This window comes from Mixophyes fleayi, chromosome 11 (assembly GCF_038048845.1).
Source record: "Mixophyes fleayi isolate aMixFle1 chromosome 11, aMixFle1.hap1, whole genome shotgun sequence".
Taxonomy (NCBI): Eukaryota; Metazoa; Chordata; class Amphibia; order Anura; family Limnodynastidae; genus Mixophyes; species Mixophyes fleayi.
The window spans coordinates 17,720,898-17,740,144 of NC_134412.1; the positions used below are offsets into that span (position 1 = coordinate 17,720,898).

General features: G+C 38.0%; 1 protein-coding gene across 1 annotated transcript in view; it reads right to left on the minus strand.

Moving 5' to 3' along the window:
- The window catches only part of LOC142107486 (cell adhesion molecule CEACAM1-like), a 47,962-nt gene that overhangs the window by 17,008 nt on the left and 11,707 nt on the right, over nucleotides 1–19,247 (minus strand). Inside the window, exons 3-6 of the mRNA XM_075190929.1 lie at nucleotides 9,826–10,110; nucleotides 8,483–8,776; nucleotides 5,497–5,736; nucleotides 2,748–3,083 (exon numbers count right to left, since the gene is read on the minus strand). Coding sequence (XP_075047030.1) covers nucleotides 2,748–3,083; nucleotides 5,497–5,736; nucleotides 8,483–8,776; nucleotides 9,826–10,110 — 1,155 coding nt within the window. The remainder of the gene's footprint in view (nucleotides 1–2,747; nucleotides 3,084–5,496; nucleotides 5,737–8,482; nucleotides 8,777–9,825; nucleotides 10,111–19,247) is intronic.

Sequence of the window (19,247 nt, forward strand, 5' to 3'; positions counted from 1 at the left end):
GATGAGTACAAGGGTGACGGAGGTGCGGTCATGCAGTGGTTAAGTGTGTTCAGCGAGTGTGTGGGTGATCCGTTACAACCATCCGCAATATCAGTGCGGGTATGGTCCCAAATGGCCTCATTGGAGGTAGGTATTGGTAAGAGTGGGGACATGTGGCATAGTTAAAGGATCTGGGGGCTTTGGAGGAAAGACAAAATAAATAAAAACAAAAAGCCCATTCAGAGCTATATACATTGACAGCCATAAACAACATGGGCTATAACCATTGTAAACCAACCGGTTTTAGATTTTGAAAATTGTTGATAAATTCTCAAACAGACTAAAAATGTCAGCACAATTCAAGCAAGGTGAATGGTTTAAAGCAAGTTCAAACGTAATGGGTACATTATGCATTCGCTATTTGATTTCATTTAAATAAAATATCCTGATGATGTGTGATGATGAGCTTACGTCTCACCATTTCACACTCAAAAACAATGTGTTCTATAACCATTGTAAACCAAGAACACCAAGAACTATAAACATTTGGTTCTATAAACATATAGAGCTATAAAACCAGAGCTATAAATATTAACACCACCTCACCAACCAACTACATAGCGGAATAGCAATATACCAACACACAAAAGAGCTATACTACTTACACGCCATTAAGGAAGCATAAATAAGTGCTATAAACTAAGAGCACAGTGTTACTGTATAATGGAAAGTATATTGCTTCCAGTCCAGTTTATTTAGCAAACTGTACACCTCCCCTTTTTGTCTACTCCCCCTTCCCTTCTCTCTCCCACAGATCAAACCAGGACTAATAACCAGGAGCTGGACACAGAGCAACACTCATATGTGAATAACCAACATAAGGACTCACTAAGTCTAACAACTACAACCACCTGCCTCCAAAAACTGGAACCAAACAGGAACATCACCCCAGATTTGACACTAAAAAGAAGAAGAAAATACAAGATCTACAAAGGATAAAAGGACTATAACCAAAACCAACCTCCAAGCACAGAAATATACACAGTACAACAAAGTAAAAAAAACACAGAGAAACAACGAGAAGCTACCACATACAGGTGAGCCTCTCCAAATTACCCCCTTACTGTATTGTTCTCTCTGCCCCTTCCCTTCTCTTCTCTCCAACACAGGCACAGAAAAGAGACTCACAAGTTACGAATCTAGACCACCACAATCCTCTGTCAAGCAACAACACAGCAAAGAAAACACATAAGCTACAACCAACAATAAACACAACATACACAAGGAAAAATACCAACATACAAGATACAGAAGAGCAAAGAAGGGTAAGCACCACCTTCAGAACATCCCACCGCACACATCACTCCACGGGGCATCATAAAAGCATCTTTGCAAAGAAAGTGGAGTGTGTCTGGGACACTTGGCGTTTGTCAGATTTGGTTAGAGGAAGGTCATACCTGTGTCTTCAAGGATGGTTGGTGGCCCAGATTACGCAAGAAGTAAATTAAAAGATTTTGAGGGATGGATATGTGCAGTTATTTTGTTTATAGCAGAAGGGAGGATGTTGGGAGGACGTGACATAAGATAATCCCTAGAATGTTTGGGAATTGTTTCTAACATTTGCAATTCTGTTTATTGTGACTGGGGCAAAGAGGCCAGAACTCAGCTCACTATAGGTACATTGATACAGTGTCTTTGGGAGTTGGGGCTGGTTATGTTATAATGAAAAAGTGGGTTAAGGAAAGGCAAAACTAAAAGACGTAATCTTCCCAAAAGAGGTGGTGGTGACTGATTCAAATCTGGGTTGGTGGAAAAAGGGATCAAAATGATCCAGGAATGGTCCAAATGGTGGGACTATGGTGGTGATGGAGGTAGAAATGTGCTAAATGGAACGAAGAAGAGTATTAAGAGTATTAAGGTGACAGTGTCATGAGGTAATGGTAATTGGGTCATGTAGGGAAAAAAGTTAACATGTTGTTATATTTCTATTTATTCTACTTCAATCCAGTGTCTGGTGTGAATTGTGGGACATCCGTACGCATTCTGGGCGGCACATCTGGCAGCGGTCAGACCATATGGGAGGCAGTGGAGTTTGCCAGAGATGACGTTATAGCCTGATGATTGGGCATATGGGCAATAAGGTGGGAAGATGTAGTTCTGCTATGCAGAGACTGTACATCTGATGTCCTGGTAATTCATGCTGGAGGCAATGACCTGGGCGTAGGCCCCATCTAATTTATTTTTTCCATTGTGATTTTTCTTATTTTGATAATAAACCAGTAAAGCTGCAGATCTGTGCCTGTCTATGATTGCTGAATTTAGAGCACTGAAAACATTTGAAAGAACAGGGAATTATTATTCTGTAGTTACAGTATTATTTTTTAATAGACAAAACAGCAAGGTGAGCACAGAGTTTAAAGGAACCAGTATTATCCATGCAACTTTAATTCCCTTATAAAATGACTTTGCTAGTCATAAATGAAAAGACAAAAAAAATCTTAAATAAAATTAAACTTAAAAGGAATGATAAAAGAATGTAAAATTAAGGTTAGCTCTAAAGGTCTGGTTACTCCATCTTTTCCTATTATGAACAACTAGTTACTCTGTGGTATACATGATGTCTAATCATTGGAAGTTTTGCTATTTAGCCTGTGCAGGGATCAGTATATTGTACTCTTGGCCTTATTTACAGCCATTTTTCTTTCTTTGGAAACATTTTATCATTTAACTTATTTGTTATCGTATCTTAAAAACTGAAGATAACTTACGTTTTGCTTCCACGTTGAGAGTAAAGGTGAAGGTGGTGCTTCCAATAACATTTTCAGCTCTGCATTCATATTTTCCATTTTCATCTTTAGTCACATCAGAGATCTCTAGATTGGATGTATATTCAGTAGAGTTCACTTTGAATTTACCTCCGTCTTGTATAGGGCTGGGGTTTGGACTGAGACTGGCCCAGGAGAATGTAGCAGGGAGGACCTGAGATGAGAAGGTGGTGGCTCTGTCCTGGTGTCCAGGTCTCAGATTCACTGTCATAACTGCCTTATCTCCTTCTGTCACCTCAGTGATTTTACCATTGTCATGTCCCGGGGACTGCGGAGACTCTGATGGAATAAAATCATAAGATATATACTGAGTCATCTCATATCACTTCCAGATAAATTACAGTTGTACCTGTAGCTGCAAGGTGTGTAATGCAATGCAACGAATCATATATTAGCTTTCATTACACATCACTTGCATGTCTATGATAAAAGCAAGCATCAGATTGGTTGCTCTGTGCACATTATGTGATTGGTTGCTTCTATGCTACCTGATTCAGTTTTATTCTCTACTACCTGATTTGCACCAAAACAATGCAATGTGATTTTTTTTTAGCAATATCCATTCACTGTGGCTTAAATGGATTGTTCTACTCAACATGACCTAGTTATAAATCTGAGTGTTCTGTAATACACATCTTTTTTTCTAAAATGTTATTATATTGCAGTCACCAAATTGTGTTGGCTTTTATATGAAAATATAAAGAATATTATATTTGACTTATATGACTTAACATAACTATGAAAATGGGGTTCATTAGAGTTGAATTCTCATATTTTTATTGTGTATGATACATATTTTAGTATTGTACATGTGCACCAAACAAAGATACACATACATCCGTAAATAGGTCTTAGATTGTACGTCTATTTGCATTACTTAATTGATAGTTCCATTTGGACAGTGGCAGGAAAGAAGATTCCTAATTGATTTTTTTTAAGGAAAAAAAATAAATGTTTGTGCTGAATTATACTTTACATGATTAGTGTGGCTCTCACATTTATTACAGCGTCCAGACTATTTTCTGTTGACACATCATTACATTTTTATATTGTCTACAAATAGGGTAATATGACAGTTGCAGCAATCAGGCAAAACAGATTATATGCAGTAGACACTTGTATATATTAGTGGTGATGCACTCTTATGGAGATATGATGCAGGTTTAACAATACTGCACTACTGTGCAGGTACTTGTGGCAGACTCCTCTAATATTGCTGTAGGAACAGTAGGGAGCCTCCGGTCACTATATGAGGGCTTTTGGGGACTTTATATGATTGTGGGCACGCAGCTCTCTAAGCTACGACTTGTCTCTCCAACAGTCTGGATGGAAGTGCGCCGCCAAGCCGAACTTCCAGCTTCAGAGGTCTGGGCATGCACAGTAGCGCAAACCGGACATTGCAGTCCTGCCCCACTTCCTGTCTCTTCCTAGACCACCAGGGAAACTAGTGGTTGGCATAGCAACAATGGGAGGTGAGGCGAAAGCGCTCCTAAACACTAACAAACATGCTTTATTATGATTGTCTTTTCCTATGTACATTAAAAAGCAAATACCTCCAACTCTACATGAGCCCCAATGTATCTAACGAATGTCCATAATTGCAGTATAGCTTCCAGCAGTGGGAAACAAGCAGCCTGTGGGCTGTCTGCAGCCCGCTGAGCATTCTCTCGTGGCTCCCCAGCTAGCTGCTCCCTCCCAGTGCAGGAAGGTAACGCGGCATAATCGGAGGAGGAAGGTGTAAGTGCACTGCGTCACCGTCCTCTGCGCGGCCCCTTTGAAGGCAGTAGGGCCACTCCTGCGGCTCTCCAGCTGCTTCATGTTGCCCATCACTAGAGCAAACACAATGGCAGCACGTTTGGTACATTTTAAAAGGAGCAATATTAAACTAACATATTTGAACATCTGTGGGTTACTGAGCAAAACAATATCATTGAAATAACTGTTTATATTTAACTAAATATTTCCACCATTCTCTATTTCAATCCTCTGCAGGAAGTTGCAATGTTAGCAGGGAGGTGCTTCTATATCTGAGCAGGCAGCATGTGAGTGCCAGACTTGTAGATTTGCTGTGCACAAATAGTCTGACACTCAAATTCTGAGTGGAATGTTGGATCATACACAGGGGCCGGGTCATTGATGTTACAATACTTAGATGACTGCTTTCTCAGCTTTTTATCACTGTTGAAAAGGAACCTCAGCTGCCCTAAGTGGGGTGGAGAGACAATACTTTACTTTGCAGTAGAGAGCTGCAATCACACTCACCTATTCTCCCGGAATCCAGGAGATTGCCAAATTTATGGTACATTACCCTGAATTGTGTCATTGTGATTCCACCCACTGTGATCAGATGAAGTGAATAGTGGCATTATGCCACGGGTGGCAATGCCATGATGATGGGATTGATTTGCATCGCCACCAGCCTGCAGTTGCCATTTGACCTTCCTTCCAAACGATCCCTCCGGGGGGGCTGAAGATGGTTCATATATAAACATTTATATGTTGGGGTCCAAGCATCTTTATAATGCAGATGACAGTAATGTTTATATTGAAGTCTTATAGTGGATAACTTTTCTTTTTCATTTTCTCTCATATCTCAGCCTTTGGTGGTTGACCAGTTATATAAAAGGAGCAATAACAGCTTCATTTGCTACACATATATTTTTATGATATCAATATTAATAGTATATCTCACCAAATGTCAATGTACAGTTTGATGTTTTTCCCAGCTGATCACCGTTGCAGGTCAGGATTGATCCTTTGATGTTATTATTTGAAGTCAGATCCCTGATCACTTGGGTATGATTTCTCTCTGTTACATTATTATATATCATGGTCACATTGGCTGCAGGGTGTCCTCCCGGCCAGGAGCAGATAAGCTGTAGATTCTGGTTATGAGGTTGTCCTGTACACACAATGTTTCCATCTGGGCGCCCTGTGAGATGAGAGGAATGAGAATCATCATTAAGAACCTTCTGCAGTATTAAGCAGCTGAGCTACGTCAGGGTTCACTGGTGCCCAATGTATAGGACTACAAACAAACTAATAGAGGCAGAACATATATGGTCTCTTGAAAGTAGCCAGGCCCAGAGACATATAAAATCTCTGAGCAGTATGTGTATGCAGAGGAGTTAGACTTAGCCAGGCCGAACGAGCAGAGGTGAGAACTCAGGTCCTCTGAAAATGCCAGGTCTCAGGACATCCATAAATTACTTTGAAAGCCCTGTGTAATTTTGTGCATCCATATAACTTAGATGAAAATAAAATTCCTAAGGTGGGGGGTGAAGAGCCAACAAGAAATGGTTTAAAAATCCCTTGTATCAGTAATAAAGTGTTCATTTCTTTGAGGAGGTCTATCACAACTGAAATGTGCCATTCTTCTCAATGTGTCCTCCTCACACGCCAATTCCTGAACTTGTAAGTAGGGACTCTGGTTTTTATTTCCTATTTTATTTTCTGAAACTCATTTGTGCAACCTGTTGTATGTCTTGTTATTAATTTTTGTAAATAAGCATTGGAAATATTTTTCAGATTAAACATATTTAATCTAGCGTATTTCTCCATGATTCTTTGTGATGTTACATGCTACATGTGTATGTGATTTAAGTGTGAAACATTAATAAGTGGTTCTGATGAACGTAAGGACACCATAATAATTCCTGCATGGTGGCAGAAAAGCTGCATTCATTGTTAATTAACTAAGGTAACACCAGTCATGACCAGCTGTTCAGATTGTTGTATCTGTGACAGGCTTGGGTGTTTGTGACACCTCCTTTAGAATAAAGACTTAAAAGAATTATCTTTGATGTAATGCCTCCTGTCTAGTCAGGTTTTCTCTGACATGGTTTCTGACTGCAATCCAAGTCTTGGCTGAAAACATCACAGGGTGACCTTTGACATTTATTATACTATCTCAAGCACACTGCTTCATCTAGCATCATGACTTGGTCATAACTTTGATGTGTCTGGGACTGGCTAACCAACTGTTACTGATAGCAGCAAGATGACTTCTAAAGTCTGCAGAAACATCTGGACCTATCTGCAGGGAAATGCCTTCACACTTATTGACCAATGCTGCATCCTGAGGCAAGAAAATGACTCAAAACACACTGCACATGCAAAAGATATGTTGACCTTGGGAAAAAGTGGAAAGGCTGAGATTGGCCATGTCCCTTTCATGGTTTTAACTCAGTCAAGCATTTCACTAACGGAACAAGAAAGTGAAGTCTTAACTCCTGCCCCCCTAGAAAACAGCAACTGACTGCGTTGAATGTGTTCAGCATTCATTGCATGCAGAGGCTTAACATTTAATATGAAAACACTTAATAAAATGTTCAATAGCCTATGTCAAAATAAATATGCCCATGCTCCTCTTCTCCCTTTGAGATTGTTACCATATGCAATGATAGGAGGTTCACCATCTTCAGCTGATCGGCTGACCAGATCAGAAAGCCCTCCCTTCCTCTGCAATTGATGTGCATCAAAACTGAGATTAGAGAGTAGCACAAGAAGCGAAGGGTTCCGGCATGGGGTAGTAAATGAGGGTGAGATTAAAATGTATATACAATTGTTCACATAGAGGACTGGTCACTCCATACTGCCCTTGATTAGTGCAGGCAGATTTAGGTGCAGGGTAACTCCTGCTCTGTCGAGTGCGTTTAGCCCTCACTAGTTATAGAGGAGATCAGAGTTCGAAGTGGAAGTCTAGAAGTGGCGGTATTTAGAATGTAAGTGATTGGAATGTTATAATTTTACTAAGGCAGTATCTGAAGTGGCGGTATGGCATACCACCTTACACTGGCCCACTTCAATCACTGGTAGAAATGATAAAGCCTAGGTATCAGACTTCCTCAGATAATTTGATTAAGACAGGGAAGTTTCAGTTTTGCTAGGGAAAATACCTTGTAGGATATGGAGTCGGAATAGTGTCTATTGAACAATTAAATGTTCGTATCCAGATTATTACTGTATCACACCAATGCATATTTAAATACTGTAACATGTAAAAAGACAGCAGTTCAAAATGCATAGTAAATATAGTAATGAATTCATAGAAATGATCACGTGCAGTGCAAAAAAATAATAATTACAATTTCAGCCTACGGTATCATTAGAGATAAGCACTATCAGTGGTACAATCTTACTATTACACTTTTGTTTCACAATTTCTCTAATGGCCATTCCACAAAGTATTTATAAAATTACACATTGTGCTAAATTTACAATTTCTAAATAGAGCTGGGACGTGAACGGCATCAATGCATTGTGATCTATTTAACTTCTTTGTAGGGTTTTATGTATCTAAATGAATCTAAATGAATAGACCAAATGTTGCCCCATTTTTATCTGTTTTTCCCCAAATATCCAGCATAATAATTACATATGCCAACCTATGTTTGATTCTGTTTGGATCTATTTAGAACTCAAATTTAGATAATGTGTTCCATTGCCCTCTAAACGTACATCAGTAGCTTCTGTTATAAGTTTTACTGTTGTCAAGGTTTGTACACTGGTTAAGACATATGACATATGCAGTTTATCACCCTACATTATCGGGGGCTCTGGTATTAGTCTTAACAGTGTATTAATTCTGCAATAAAACTTATTCTAAATTACCATTAATATCTAATACAATAAGGATTGATGGACTAAGTAAAATGCAAATACAACATGTTACTCACAAGCCAGGTCTAAGCTCAGTGTATTACTGGTCTCATAATTTTCCAAGTTAGAGCCTCTGCAGATGAAAGGTCCATTGTCGTTCTTGGAGACAGGGCTGATGGTGAGATTGGAGATTGGAGTAGAGTTATCCCCTGTAATGTGATAATGAGGGCTCTGGGGTAATGGTTCTCCATTTAGTATCCAGGAGAAGTTGACAGCTGAACCTTGAGCTGAGCAATGCAGAGACACTGAGCCTTCTCCTTCAATGAGCAATGCTGACGTGTTACTGCTCAGCCTCACATCGGAGACGGGTGCTGCAAATCCAAAGATAGAAGGTGGCAGAATTAGGAGAGTAATTAGGTAAACATTATAGAAAACAGTTACAATGGCCTTCTCTATATAGGAAAGAATAGAAGAGCCCCAATAGACGAATAGTATTTATTAACGAAAACAGTAAAGATAAAAAGTTTACACTTACAACCGTGCTTGTTCAACAGGAACATAAAATGGGTAAGGATGAATCTTACATCTCCTCCACCAATCAGCAAAACCTTACGGTCAGCTCATGCAGCAAATCTACCCGGCCAGGATCAATACACCAACGCTGCTACTTCTATTATTTCTATGTTAATCAGATACTGTGTAATACAGATTACTTTATATCACATTTATTTGTATATTCACACTAAATTCCCTTCAATAAGTACTACAGAAAGATAAAACCAGACATTATAAGAGCTGTAGAGGCAAATAAATAGAAATTATTTAAGATACCTATATAATGTATGAAACTAATTTATGGGAGCTAAGATAATGTGTTGTATTTATTTGCAGAAATAATTATGTAATAAGTAAGTGCTTATTCACACTGTTTTCAAAACTATAGTACTTACACTGTGCTGTTCCTATGTCACAGATTAGAATTGTGTACTCACTTCTACTATATAACTGTCAACATGTCTATTAACAGTGACATAATGTAAAGGCTACAAAATATTCTACAAGTTTATATATAGGCTACATGTAAATTATATTAGGAGTGATATAGATCAGACGGTGCTTATATTCCACCGCTGAAAGAATTCCCTGCTTTTCAATAATTGGATAATTGAAGGATGTCCTTTATACAAACAATTAATCAAAATCAAGACACATGGATGATTTACTGGATTAAAAATTGGGAAATTCCAATGTAAACTCTTATGAATCATTCAGCCAAAGCCAGGCCAAAGAAATTTGTTTTTTGAGCCCTTTATCCGTTTGTGCATAGATACAATTGCCGAAGAGCAAACCCATGCAATTGTTGAGAGAAACCATTTCCTAATCTACTTAGCAGAGTTCTAGATGTCCTTGTTTTACTCACAGGCCAGGTTGAGCGTTACTTCATTGCTGGTAATGTTATTTATTGAGTTTTTAGCTGTGCAGGTGAAGGATCCATTATCATTAGCAGAGATAGGGCTGATAATAAGGATGGAGCTATTGTTGATGACATAGTATCGGGGGTCCTCAGGCAGTGGCGCCCCCTGTAGGCTCCAGGAGAAGCTGACATCTGTACCACGGGCTGAACAGCGCAGAGACACGGAATCCTTTTCCGGCCAGACCAGAGAATCTGATGTGTTAGTGGTCAGGGTCACCTCAGAGACCGGCACTGGTAAATAAACAAAAAGATTACATTGTACCAAGAAAAAAATACTCGGAATTCTCATATCACACAATCATACAAGGAACATGAACCACTTCAATTTACAAACAGATAGAACATACTTGTTTTTGCTCAATGGAATGATCATCAGACCTCAGGGTGAGGAAGATGCACCTGAACGTCCTGTAATAACCCCCACACCCATCGTATTACCAATATTAGTGCAGATGACATATGCCGGATCTCTCTGCTTATCTATTTCAGTCTTACTCTGGGTCTCCAGTGCTCAGTGAAGCCTCATGCCTCACTCTGAAAGTTTTCCATGATAAAACGCACAACTGTTTGTGACGGTAAAACTCTCTAAATTATGAGAGTGATCTTATACAACTAACTTGTTTTATTCCACACAGAAGCTTATGTATAGCAAGAAATACTTTACCCTGACTGTAATAAATATATATGTATGGATTATCCCCTATAAGTTCAAGCGTATGCCTGGTAACATTCTAGACATAAAACAGATATAGAGGCGCTAGTAATTACTTGATTAAAAAATTATTGACATTTATTGTTATATACATATACACCAGGAACATATATTCCCTAAATAGGGATTTTAACAAAAGGCTCCTATACCTTGGGTGGAGCAGGTAAAAAATCACAGCACTATCAGCTATGAGCACTCGGACAGTATTTGAAATGACAACCAATATTAATAAAAGTCAATAAACTCCATAGATGGATTGAATGAAAGTGGGGATGACACAATTTGTTAGGAACTCATATAGTGTAGAGTATTATGTTAGACTCTTGCTGAAATACATGTCCAGATGGTATAGCAAACACCATATATGAGTTCTCACAATGCCGTTTATGCAATGGTATAATTTATCAAACCGGCATCATCTCCGCATGAGAGACCACCAGGGAGAGAAACACAATATCAATGGTTTGAAAAGAATAAAGGGGGCAGTGCACCCTTGATCTTAATACAAGCTGGATCTCTTCTGGTGAAATATGATAAAATTAGATCACCATCTTCAGTATAAGGAGAGCGCTTAGTATAGTCAATGTAGCAAACTGCAGTTTGGAAATGTTCTTTTGAAAAAAAGAAACTCACTTTTCGTAGCGTGGTTTTGATCTCTCACCCTCTAGAGTGTCCTCAGACGGTTATTGCGGCTCACTGAAGCTTAGCGTAATATAACCTCAAAGTTTCATCTTCCAGAGCGTCCTCAGACGATTGTTGGAAATAGATGCAAAAAACTTTGAATGGAAAAGCCGTTGTTTCGTCCGTCAGTCTGCATGAGATACAAACAAACCAGATATCCGCTAGTGAGATCCCCGGGGTCTCTAGATTTTCAAGAAAAACTTTCAAAGTTATAAATGTAAAAGCTTGACGCGTTTCTCGACAGATGTCGTTTCATCAGAAGCAGGATACCAATCCGGGAAGAACAGAGGTTTTTAAACCCTTGTAAATGTCCAAAGGATTAATTGATTGTCATTAGTTCCAGGTGATCATCAGGCTACTCATTGTTTCACCTGTTAACGGGCTGTATGCAAATTCTCACACACAGCATGATATTATCACATAAGGTCTCTGTTTGAACAATACACAAAACATATATAGCAAGTGACCGTGAATGTCTCATCCAATTAATGAATAGTGCATAGCATAAATGCATTAGAAGTATCCAGTATTATATTTAACAAGAGACATACATATATATATATATATATAAAAATTTTTGATAGAACAAACCAAGTGTAGGCCGTGCCGACCCATCTACCAATAGTTATAAAAAAACATTTTCTATTATAGATGTTTACACCAATACTGTTATAAATCTTAAATGCAATAAATGACTCTCTAATTACATAAATAAATAAACTAGTAGCATGATAATAAATCCCTCTCTCCTATATTGTATAAAACAGTTACTATGGTTCAGAATACTTAAAAAATATATTTGAAACAACTTATATAAATATAAACTTAAAAAATGCAGGCTCTCACAGGTGCCTATGTTAAACATTCCCTCTGGTATGAGAGGTCTCCCATCCAAAGCCAAGCCTAACTCTGTTCTGCTTAGCTATAGAGTGGATCCTCATATCACCTCCCCTAACCAAACTCTGAACAGATAAAGAGAATTGCACTAATCGAATTCTTATAGAGTGAAGAACAAAGACATTTTGTTAAACTAAATCATAAATTGTTTAACTCAATAGAGTCATTCAGACCATTAGGTGAAAGCGTTCTTAGCTTAAAAATCCAGTATGCCTCACGTCTGCATAAGAGATTAAATCTATCTCCTCCTCTGTTTGTTATATTCACCTGCTCTATTGCTTTTACCAGGAGACCTGATAATCTCGTGCCTTGACACTGATTAATATGAGCAGAAAGAGAGTGTGATCTATTGTTTCTCAATATATTGCGGTGATGTTCTCTAAATCGGGTGCCTAATGTTCTTATAGTACGGCCAATGTATTGTTTGCCGCATTTGCAGTTAATGGCATAGACTACAAAAATAGATTGACAGTCTAAGGTTTTCTCTATGGGGAATTTTTCCCCTGATGTAAATGAGGTAAAGTCAACCGCTTTATGGTCTGCATATACACATGCCACACATTTTGGTTTCCCACATTTGAAGAAACCATTTCCTCTACTCAGCCATCTCTCTGCATGGGATAACTTAACTGGTACATGAACTTTAGTTCCTCCCCTATAAAAACTGGGGGCTAATCTTTCTTTAAGATTTCTTGACCTTCTGAAAACTGTCATTTCATTCTTCTTGATCATGTGGCCAATATGATCATCAAGCTCCAAAAGGGACGCATTCTTGTTAATAATCTGTTTGATCTGTTTAGCACAATTGTTATATTGAGTTACAAAGACCAGAGACTTATCTTTTGGTGTTAATTTTGTTGAATCCTTCAAAAGTTCACATCTATCCATTTTCAAAACTTCATCATAAGCTTTGTCTAGAACATAGCTCGGATAGCCCAATTCTACAAATGATTTATATAATTTCTCTATATGGATTTCAAATTCTTCTTGTCTTGAGCAATTTCTCTTTATTCTCAAGAATTGTCCCTTGGGGATATTAATTTTCCATGGCCTGTAATGGCTACTAGAAAAATGTAAGTAATTGCGAGTGTCCACCTCCTTCATAAAATTTTCAGTCACAATTATATCTTGATGTATACTTAAAGCCACGTCAAGAAAGTGAATTCTAGAGTGATGATGTTCACTAATAAATTTCAAACCAAAAGAATTACAATTAAGATGGGTCACAAAATTGGAGATCGAATGTTCATCTCCATCCCAGATGAAGAACATATCATCTATATAGCGCCCATAAAGGACCAGGTTCGCCCCAAATGGCGAATCCCAAACATGGGACTGCTCAAACATACCCATGTAGAGATTCGCATAACTCGGGGCGAACCTGGTCCCCATCGCCGTCCCGAGGATCTGAAGATAGTAATTGGAGTCAAAAATGAAATAATTGTGATTTAAAATAAATTTTATTGCCAACTGTATAAAATCACTCAAATGTGTATCTAGATGTTGTTGTTTATCAAGAAAAGCTTTAACGGCATTCAGGCCCTGACTATGCGGAATATTGGAATACAGAGATGTTACGTCGCAGGTGAGAAAATAATAAGTGGGTTTCCAAATGATCCCCTGAATCATACGTAGAAAGCTAGTAGTGTCCTTAATATGTGACTTAAGGGTAGAGACAATGGGCTGTAGATATGAGTCTACAAAAGACGAAAGGTTACTTGTTAAAGACCCTATTCCCGATATTATCGGTCTTCCAGGTGGATTAATCAGGGTCTTATGGATTTTGGGCAGATGGTAATAAGTCGCAACCACCGGATAAGGGTTGTAAATAAAGCCCATAATGTCCTTCGAAATTGTGCCCTCATTCAGGGCATCCTCTAATAGATTTTTCAACATTAGTTGGTATGCCATAGTCGGGTCATTTTTAAGTTTTACATAGGAATTCGGGTCCTCCAATTGTCTCATAGCTTCTCTATGATATTCTAATTTATCTTGTATAACCAGCCCTCCCCCTTTATCAGCAGGTTTAATTATGATACTTTGATCAGTCATCAGATAGTTAAGGGCTTTCCTCTCACAAGGAGACAAATTGTCTTTTCTTCTCTCATTGTTAGATTTTTCACAAAGAGTTCTAAAATCTTCCATAGTTTTCTTGTAGAAGCTTTCTATCAATGGCCCCTTAAACTGGAGTGGATAGAAGCTTGATTGTCTTTTGAACTTCCCAGTTTCAACTGTATTATTGATATCAAAAATCTTAGTTGGAGAAATGAAATTAATATCACCACTTTCTTCCTCGAGTGATTCAAGGCAAGAGAGAGCTGGTAGATCATCTGTATCCAATATAATCGGTACTGAATCACTATCTGTCCTCTTTGTTATCTTGTTTGCAAAATAACGTTTTCTACTGAGGGTTCTTACAAATCTATTCAGATCTACAAAAAGGTTAAATAAATTTGGTTTATTTGTTGGTGCAAATTTAAGACCTTTTTGTAATAATTTCATTTCAGACTGAGTGAGGACTTTAGAGGATAGATTGAAGATTCCCTTCCCGTCTAATTTAGTCTTGAACTTTTTGCCTGATTTGAGGGTGCCTCCCCTGGATCCTCTATTTCGTTTCCTCTTACCCTTTTGGAAATATTTCGTCCCTGGCCTCCTTGATAATGATGTTTTGGGGGGGGGAGCCTCTTCCTAAAAAAAGGGCACTTTGGGCCTCAGGGGATGAAGGTCTTATACAAGATCGTGATTCCATATCCTCATAGGAGTCTAAAACCCTATAACGTGACCCTCTAGGTTGGTATTCTCTTTTCTCAAAAGCAACCTGTGTTCGTTCTTTTGGTTTATCATTAGAATGAGAGCGGAGATCATTATTATATTTAGAACCACTTCCATTTCTCTCATCAGTATCATTCCTAGATCTAGGAATGATACTGATGAGAGAAATGGAAGTGGTTCTAAATATAATAATGATCTCCGCTCTCATTCTAATGATAAACCAAAAGAACGAACACAGGTTGCTTTTGAGAAAAGAGAATACCAACCTAGAGGGTCACGTTATAGGGTTTTAGACTCCTATGAGGATATGGAATCACGATCTTGTATAAGACCTTCATCCCCTGAGGCCCAAAGTGCCCTTTTTTTAGGAAGAGGCTCCCCCCCCCAAAACATCATTATCAAGGAGGCCAGGGACGAAATATTTCCAAAAGGGTAAGAGGAAACGAAATAGAGGATCCAGGGGAGGCACCCTCAAATCAGGCAAAAAGTTCAAGACTAAATTAGACGGGAAGGGAATCTTCAATCTATCCTCTAAAGTCCTCACTCAGTCTGAAATGAAATTATTACAAAAAGGTCTTAAATTTGCACCAACAAATAAACCAAATTTATTTAACCTTTTTGTAGATCTGAATAGATTTGTAAGAACCCTCAGTAGAAAACGTTATTTTGCAAACAAGATAACAAAGAGGACAGATAGTGATTCAGTACCGATTATATTGGATACAGATGATCTACCAGCTCTCTCTTGCCTTGAATCACTCGAGGAAGAAAGTGGTGATATTAATTTCATTTCTCCAACTAAGATTTTTGATATCAATAATACAGTTGAAACTGGGAAGTTCAAAAGACAATCAAGCTTCTATCCACTCCAGTTTAAGGGGCCATTGATAGAAAGCTTCTACAAGAAAACTATGGAAGATTTTAGAACTCTTTGTGAAAAATCTAACAATGAGAGAAGAAAAGACAATTTGTCTCCTTGTGAGAGGAAAGCCCTTAACTATCTGATGACTGATCAAAGTATCATAATTAAACCTGCTGATAAAGGGGGAGGGCTGGTTATACAAGATAAATTAGAATATCATAGAGAAGCTATGAGACAATTGGAGGACCCGAATTCCTATGTAAAACTTAAAAATGACCCGACTATGGCATACCAACTAATGTTGAAAAATCTATTAGAGGATGCCCTGAATGAGGGCACAATTTCGAAGGACATTATGGGCTTTATTTACAACCCTTATCCGGTGGTTGCGACTTATTACCATCTGCCCAAAATCCATAAGACCCTGATTAATCCACCTGGAAGACCGATAATATCGGGAATAGGGTCTTTAACAAGTAACCTTTCGTCTTTTGTAGACTCATATCTACAGCCCATTGTCTCTACCCTTAAGTCACATATTAAGGACACTACTAGCTTTCTACGTATGATTCAGGGGATCATTTGGAAACCCACTTATTATTTTCTCACCTGCGACGTAACATCTCTGTATTCCAATATTCCGCATAGTCAGGGCCTGAATGCCGTTAAAGCTTTTCTTGATAAACAACAACATCTAGATACACGTTTGAGTGATTTTATACAGTTGGCAATAAAATTTATTTTAAATCACAATTATTTCATTTTTGACTCCAATTACTATCTTCAGATCCTCGGGACGGCGATGGGGACCAGGTTCGCCCCGAGTTATGCGAATCTCTACATGGGTATGTTTGAGCAGTCCCATGTTTGGGATTCGCCATTTGGGGCGAACCTGGTCCTTTATGGGCGCTATATAGATGATATGTTCTTCATCTGGGATGGAGATGAACATTCGATCTCCAATTTTGTGACCCATCTTAATTGTAATTCTTTTGGTTTGAAATTTATTAGTGAACATCATCACTCTAGAATTCACTTTCTTGACGTGGCTTTAAGTATACATCAAGATATAATTGTGACTGAAAATTTTATGAAGGAGGTGGACACTCGCAATTACTTACATTTTTCTAGTAGCCATTACAGGCCATGGAAAATTAATATCCCCAAGGGACAATTCTTGAGAATAAAGAGAAATTGCTCAAGACAAGAAGAATTTGAAATCCATATAGAGAAATTATATAAATCATTTGTAGAATTGGGCTATCCGAGCTATGTTCTAGACAAAGCTTATGATGAAGTTTTGAAAATGGATAGATGTGAACTTTTGAAGGATTCAACAAAATTAACACCAAAAGATAAGTCTCTGGTCTTTGTAACTCAATATAACAATTGTGCTAAACAGATCAAACAGATTATTAACAAGAATGCGTCCCTTTTGGAGCTTGATGATCATATTGGCCACATGATCAAGAAGAATGAAATGACAGTTTTCAGAAGGTCAAGAAATCTTAAAGAAAGATTAGCCCCCAGTTTTTATAGGGGAGGAACTAAAGTTCATGTACCAGTTAAGTTATCCCATGCAGAGAGATGGCTGAGTAGAGGAAATGGTTTCTTCAAATGTGGGAAACCAAAATGTGTGGCATGTGTATATGCAGACCATAAAGCGGTTGACTTTACCTCATTTACATCAGGGGAAAAATTCCCCATAGAGAAAACCTTAGACTGTCAATCTATTTTTGTAGTCTATGCCATTAACTGCAAATGCGGCAAACAATACATTGGCCGTACTATAAGAACATTAGGCACCCGATTTAGAGAACATCACCGCAATATATTGAGAAACAATAGATCACACTCTCTTTCTGCTCATATTAATCAGTGTCAAGGCACGAGATTATCAGGTCTCCTGGTAAAAGCAATAGAGCAGGTGAATATAACAAACAGAGGAGGAGATAGATTTAATCTCTTATGCAGACGTGAGGCATACTGGATTTTTAAGCTAAGAACGCTTTCACCTAATGGTCTGAATGACTCTATTGAGTTAAACAATTTATGATTTAGTTTAACAAAATGTCTTTGTTCTTCACTCTATAAGAATTCGATTAGTGCAATTCTCTTTATCTGTTCAGAGTTTGGTTAGGGGAGGTGATATGAGGATCCACTCTATAGCTAAGCAGAACAGAGTTAGGCTTGGCTTTGGATGGGAGACCTCTCATACCAGAGGGAATGTTTAACATAGGCACCTGTGAGAGCCTGCATTTTTTAAGTTTATATTTATATAAGTTGTTTCAAATATATTTTTTAAGTATTCTGAACCATAGTAACTGTTTTATACAATATAGGAGAGAGGGATTTATTATCATGCTACTAGTTTATTTATTTATGTAATTAGAGAGTCATTTATTGCATTTAAGATTTATAACAGTATTGGTGTAAACATCTATAATAGAAAATGTTTTTTATAACTATTGGTAGATGGGTCGGCACGGCCTACACTTGGTTTGTTCTATCAAAAAATTTTATATATATATATATATATGTATGTCTCTTGTTAAATATAATACTGGATACTTCTAATGCATTTATGCTATGCACTATTCATTAATTGGATGAGACATTCACGGTCACTTGCTATATATGTTTTGTGTATTGTTCAAACAGAGACCTTATGTGATAATATCATGCTGTGTGTGAGAATTTGCATACAGCCCGTTAACAGGTGAAACAATGAGTAGCCTGATGATCACCTGGAACTAATGACAATCAATTAATCCTTTGGACATTTACAAGGGTTTAAAAACCTCTGTTCTTCCCGGATTGGTATCCTGCTTCTGATGAAACGACATCTGTCGAGAAACGCGTCAAGCTTTTACATTTATAACTTTGAAAGTTTTTCTTGAAAATCTAGAGACCCCGGGGATCTCACTAGCGGATATCTGGTTTGTTTGTATCTCATGCAGACTGACGGACGAAACAACGGCTTTTCCATTCAAAGTTTTTTGCATCTATTTCCAACAATCGTCTGAGGACGCTCTGGAAGATGAAACTTTGAGGTTATATTACGCTAAGCTTCAGTGAGCCGCAATAACCGTCTGAGGACACTCTAGAGGGTGAGAGATCAAAACCACGCTACGAAAAGTGAGTTTCTTTTTTTCAAAAGAACATTTCCAAACTGCAGTTTGCTACATTGACTATACTAAGCGCTCTCCTTATACTGAAGATGGTGATCTAATTTTATCATATTTCACCAGAAGAGATCCAGCTTGTATTAAGATCAAGGGTGCACTGCCCCCTTTATTCTTTTCAAACCATTGATATTGTGTTTCTCTCCCTGGTGGTCTCTCATGCGGAGATGATGCCGGTTTGATAAATTATACCATTGCATAAACGGCATTGTGAGAACTCATATATGGTGTTTGCTATACCATCTGGACATGTATTTCA